Source organism: Aedes albopictus, chromosome 1 (genome assembly GCF_035046485.1).
Source record: "Aedes albopictus strain Foshan chromosome 1, AalbF5, whole genome shotgun sequence".
Classification (NCBI taxonomy): domain Eukaryota; kingdom Metazoa; phylum Arthropoda; class Insecta; order Diptera; family Culicidae; genus Aedes; species Aedes albopictus.
Genome location: NC_085136.1, coordinates 169,765,777 through 169,771,776, shown reverse-complemented (window position 1 = coordinate 169,771,776; position 6,000 = coordinate 169,765,777). Strand labels below are relative to the sequence as shown.

At 43.4% G+C, this 6,000-nt stretch overlaps 1 protein-coding gene across 1 annotated transcript in view; it reads right to left on the bottom strand.

The window, feature by feature from the left end:
- Positions 1-281: 281 nt before the first annotated feature.
- LOC109412105 (myosin heavy chain, muscle-like) overlaps positions 282-6,000 on the bottom strand; it is a 41,448-nt gene continuing 35,729 nt past the window's right edge. The window contains exons 10-15 of the mRNA XM_029877848.2: positions 5,211-5,328; positions 4,221-4,484; positions 3,056-4,152; positions 2,875-2,953; positions 1,575-2,750; positions 282-1,502 (exon numbers count right to left, since the gene is read on the bottom strand). Coding sequence (XP_029733708.1) covers positions 579-1,502; positions 1,575-2,750; positions 2,875-2,953; positions 3,056-4,152; positions 4,221-4,484; positions 5,211-5,328 — 3,658 coding nt within the window. The 3' untranslated portion in view covers positions 282-578. The remainder of the gene's footprint in view (positions 1,503-1,574; positions 2,751-2,874; positions 2,954-3,055; positions 4,153-4,220; positions 4,485-5,210; positions 5,329-6,000) is intronic.

Sequence of the window (6,000 nt, the reverse complement as noted above, 5' to 3'; positions counted from 1 at the left end):
TAAAAGTCAAATTTGACTTTTACTGTGCGCGCTGTTTTCAAATGTTCTGTGGGAGTGAGCAGGACAGGGCAAATTCGTGCAGAGGCTCATTGTGTATTGACTGGGGCACTTTCCTTGATTGTTTGCGTTTTCAGGAAGAGACCGATTACTTGCGGAGGCGAAGAGAGAGGTTTCATCAGGTCCAAATCATTCCGATAGGCAAACACTCTCAGAGATGATATGGATCGCCGCCGTTTCATATGTATAAGGATTTCTTGCAGGTAAATTAAAACACACACCAGTTTACTTCGAAAATGATATAAAATCATGTTTATTGCGTTTGTTCTGTTTGCACGTCCCCTTTATGTTCGCATTTATTATTTATAAAATAAATTATAAATGTTTTTGCATTTATTTTTATACATTTTTTAACAATCACTTATTTCATCGCGTAACGGATCTTCCTGGCGTCATAAAAAACTCGTAAAGGATTGGAAATTTTGTGCCATACAATTTATTTTGCATTAATACTGCTACTTCTCGCTTACATCCGACTATGATCTATGCAATTTACAATAGAATTGACGCGCTGTCCACACTTACATTGTACTTACTGCTGGACTAGCACCTCGTTGTGCCGACCCAGAACGACCTCCCTTTGAGCGGAATTTCGTCGCTGCTTGTTCGGCAATGTCAGCTCGTTCCTCTGCTTCCTCCAGTTCTTGTTGCGCCTTGCGGAATTTAGCAAGATTCAATGCGGCAATTTCTTCGGCTTCCTCGATCTGCCTCTTGTAGGTCTTGATCTTCTGCTGTAGCTTATCAACAAGATCCTGCATTCGTTCGTGGTTCTTACGGTCCTCTTCCGACTGGAAGGTTAGCTCCTTAATGCGACGTTCTGATTTGCGGAGGTTCTTCTGCGCATCGGCATGCCTCCTTTGTTCGTTATCCAGTTCAGACTCTAATTCACGTGCTCTCTGTTCCAGTTTCTGGATTGCCTTCTTACCTCCCTTCAAAGCATTGGTTTCTGCTTCGTCTAAACGCACCTGGAGCTCTTTGATCTGTTGCTCAAGAGCTTTCCGTAGTTTTTCCTGCGTTTGTGCATGGTCTTGTTCTGCTCTAAGTTCATCGGCTAGACGGGCAGCATCAACCATAGCTTTTTTGGCTTTCTCTTCGGAATTCTTAGCCTCATTCAGTAACTCATCGAGATCGGAGTGTAACGTTTGCAGCTCAGACTCAAGTTTCCTCTTTGCTGCTGCAATAGATGCATTTTGTGCCGATACTTCGTTTAGCTGTTCATGGGCATCGCTAAGTTCTTGTTCTGCTTGACGACGGCCACGATCGGCTTGTTCGAGTAATGTTCTTGATTCCTCTAGTTCATTTTGCAGAGCATTCGCACGACGCTCAGAGATGCCAAGTTGTTCTCGAGCATCATCGCGTGCCCTCTGTTCCTCTTCGAGGGCGCCTTGAATATCCTTGAGTTGTTGTTGATAGCGTTTGATATTCTTTTGAGCTTCTGCATTTGCCTGGAATTGGACAAAAAGTGTTACTATTATGAAAGACAAAAGCATTTTGCCTTATTTTATATTGATACCTACCTTATTTGCATGATCCAGTGCAATTTCAAGTTCATTGATGTCAGCTTCCAGCTTCTTCTTCATACGTAAGGCCTCAGCTTTGCCCTTTGCTTCGGCTTCCAGAGATGCTTGCATGGAATCAAGTGCTCGCTGGTGATTCTTACGGGTATTTTCGAATTCTTCCTCCTTTTCTTGAATACGCCTGTCGATTTCTTGTCTCACCTGAGAAAGCTCCAGCTGTGCTCGTAGGACCTTATTTTCTTCCTGTTCTAAGGCAGCTTCTGCTTCCTCTAGAGCGGCCTGCAGTTCATCTTTCTCTGCCTCTAACCGCTTACGAGACTTCTCGATCTCATGAATATTTCTACCACCTTCACCAATTTGGTCGAGGAGATCCTTGACTTCGTCAGCCAAGTTTTTGTTTTCTCGGCGAACAGCTTCAAGTTGTTCTTGACCTTCTTCGTAAGCACCTTTAAGTCGGAACAGCTCAGTCGAATAGTTGCGGCATTCTTTCTGAGATGCATCCAACTCAGCAGCCAAGTCGTCAACCTTGAGTTTCCATTCTCCAATAATTTTATCAAATGCTTTTTGTTTCTTTTCTGCTGCATTCGCTATCGATGAAGCCCTGTCGACTTCAAGCTGCAGATCTTCCACCTCAGTAGATAGGCGCTGCTTAGTCTTCTCTAGAGCAATACATTTCTGATTCAGAGATTCAATGGTTTCTTCGGCTTCAGAAAGGCGAGCCTGAAGTTTCCTCTTAGCTTCCTCCAATTCTTCTGCACGAGCCACTCCTTCAGATTCATACTTGCTGCGCCATAACTGTGCTTCTGCATTGGATTTGCTTAGCTGGCGCTGAATGTCTCCCTTGCCTTCCGCTTCTTCCTCTACCTGTTCTCGGAGATTGTCCAGATCGTGTTCTAAGTTGCGGAACTTACCTAGCAAAGTGGCCCGTTCTCGGGCTTCCTCATCGGCCAATCGTTTCGTATCTTCAAGTTGTTGGGTAAGGGAAATCTTGATCTTACTGAGTTGAGACACTTGAGATTCGGCATCTTCCAGTTGGCGGAGCAAATCGGAGTTTTCAATTGAAAGTTTCTTCTTAGCGGCATCAAAGTCGTTCAAGGTACGGTTGGTTTCATCCAGCTTGCCTTGTACTTCATTTAAGGTATGCTGCAGTTGCTTGGCAATCTTCTCTTGGGCAGCCTTTGATGTTGAAAGTTTTTGTAATATGAAATATAAAATGGAAATGCATATTATTTTGAATGTCTTTACTACTTAGTTTTCTAAGATTAAAAGTGTATCATTTTAAGTTATAGTTATACTGTACCTTTTCACGTGATAGCTGATCGCATGCAGAACGAGTATTGTTGAGCTCATTATACATGTTGGCACGATCGTGTTCAGCCCTAAACACAGGTGATCGATTTAAAGAAGATAAAACAGATTTTTTTTAAATTAATAATGTGCATTCAAAAAATAGGCAACTAACTTCACGACGATCGACTTACTTTGTCTTAAGCTTATTGAGCTGATCCACTTGCTCAGCCATCTCCGCAACAGCATCATTATGCTTCTTACGCAGATTGGCCAAGGTACCTTCGTGCTGTATATTGGCTTCCTCCAAGTCACGACGTAGTTTCGCCAGTTCAGCTTCACGTTTTTTGTTCAGTTCAATCTGCGCAGAGGTTGCTCCGCCAGCTTCCTCCAGACGCTCGCCCAGTTCTTCAAGTTCTCGAGCCAAATCAGCACGTTGCTTTTCGGCCTTTGCACGCGCTTGACGTTCAGCTTCAACCTCTTCCTCCAGCTCTTCAATGCGACCTTGCAGTTCCTTGATTTGCTTTTGTAGTTTTCCCACCAAATTTTGTTCGTCTTCCAGTTTGGCGGACAACGCTGAGATCTCTTTGTCTTTACGCATAATCGTTTGGTCCATTTCTTTTTTGCTGCGTTCGAGATCATTCACTGCTTCTTGAGTCAACTTAAGGTCTCCTTCAACCTTGCGCTTCGCTTTATCGACATCGCCGCGCAGCTTCTTCTCGCGTTCCAAAGAATCTTCCAACTCATCAAGAGTCTGTTCGAGCTTGGCTTTTACTTTGTTCAAGTGGTTTACTTTATCTTCTGCAGCTTGCAATTCTTCTGCAGTCTTCTGATTCACTTCGCCCTGCATTTTCTTTTCCTTATTCAATTTATTGATAAGTTCATCTTGATGAGCGATTTCGTCGTTCAGATTACGAATTTGATGATCCTTGGAGGCTTTGTCCTGTTCGATTTTTTGAATCTGAAGCTCGAGATCTTCAGCATCCTTCTTCTGTCCGGAAATTTCCTGCTCTAACTTTTTCTTTGTCTGGAACAGCTGGTTGCGGGCATCTTCTTCTTGTGCCAAGCGTTCTTGAGTATCACGGAGTTGGTTCTCAAGATCATTCTTTTGAGCGGTCAATTTTGCAGCTTTTTCTTGATACTCCTGGAGAGCTCCCTTTTCTCCCGATAGGGAATCCAACAGGGCAGTCTTTTCTGCTAACAGTTTGCTGTTCATTGCTTCAAGTTCCTTGCGGAGTTTCTCCTCCTTCTCGAATGCTTCAGTAGCTTTCTGTGCCTTTTCCTCAAGTTTCTGAAATGATGATTAAAATATGCACATTTAAGGTTCCATGACGTTCAAAGCCTTAGCCTCATACTTACAGCAATTTGATCCTCAACGCGAGAAACGTTCAGCAGAGGTTTTACTTTCTGCCACAGCTTCCACCATCCCCAGGTACGAAGTTTCAGGTATTTGCGCAAGTTACGTTGAACAACTTCCAGAGCGACACGTTGTGATTGCATCTTTTTGAACTCTACACGAGACAAGTAGCCTCGACACCACGACTGCATCCATGACATGATCTTTGATAGACGCTGATCTCGGAAATCTTCCATTTGACCCAGGACACCAGCGCGGAAGAATACCTGGATGAAGAATGTTGTGAGACAAAATATCACGCTATGTCAATGAGTAAGAACTACATGATACTCAAACAAAAGCAGAATGCGATACAAAAAAAAAACATATTTGGTTCATCATAAAGTTTCCTAAAGAAAGATGAGCATCCAGAGTATGAATGCACTTTGAAGAAGGACTATCAACTATGGCCCTGGATTCGTTGGAAGACATGTCTGATTATTAGAACATCTTCGAGGATGCTGACACTAAAGGGGATCATGGCGAATAGTTCGACGGTGAACTTGTTCGACCCGTGGTGCGCCGCCGCTGCAGCTAGGAAATAAAGTCCCGGTTAGGGTAACTGTTAAGGTATCCAGAGCATTCGAGCAATGCAGCGGCTAGAGAGTAGTTCAGAAGGATTCAAAATGGCGTGTTCTCACCAGGGAAGCGCTCAAAATCCGCAAGTTTGTGAGCTATGTGAGCAGGTAATCTACTAGGTTATCTTTTAGTGTTGCCAAATAGACTGCGGGAAAAAGAGTCAGAAATCGAAGCGACATTCGACACTCGGCAGATGTTTATCGAGGCGCCATGCATCATTCCCAAGAAAAGGCTAATAAAACTTATGTTTTGCCTGACGACGGTAAACAGCAAACGTCTTAATTGAATTGTTAACGGTTCTTTTGAAGATACCTTGTCATACAAGAGGCCATCCATGCAATTTACAGATAAGTAGTAATGGGAGGAAAACTTACCTTAGTGTGGCCAATACGATATGAGTCAGGATCCAGTTGAATGGCTTCGAAACACTTTTCAGCAGCCTTCTTTGGCTCTGCCTCTGCTTGCATGGCTGCGGGAGCTAGAATAAGATATCTGAAATAATGTTGAATGTTAGTAAACTGTGTGTGAATACTAATCTACAATAATTGATTATGTATGAAAATGTTGAATGTTGAAGAGCATCATTGAGGTCCTATTGAGGCCCGTAGAGAAGCTTGCAGAATTAGCCAGAACTCTGGATGACGGGATCCCGAACATAAATATCAAGACGGCTTTTGTGGTCAATGCTGACACGTTCAAAACGACAATGCAGGATAGCTTCGATACATTTCCAGACCCAATGGGCAAAGGCTGGTCTTACTAACAAAACCCGAAAAGCATCCGGATTATCCATCAGGCTATAGACTCATATCCCTGACGGTCAGAGAGAACGATTCTTAACTACACCAAGATTATGAAGCACGCACTCGATTGCACTAGTTAGGAGGCTTTCAAAAAGGCGTTTCATCGGCCGATGAGCGTACGTAGGACTCTGGAAAGCTATTTTCAAAATAGGGCACTGCTAGTGACAAAAGAAGACTAGAAAATCTATTCGATCATCGCAGAAGGACCACAAATTCTATCTTGTGCACGGTGTTATAGAATACGCGATGGAATGTTGAGATTGAACCTCCCGGAAAGCATCAAATTGGTAGACTTCGCTGATCATCCTTGCGGTTTACAACGAGCCCATGCCCAAGATTCAGTGAACAGTTACCAGGCAGC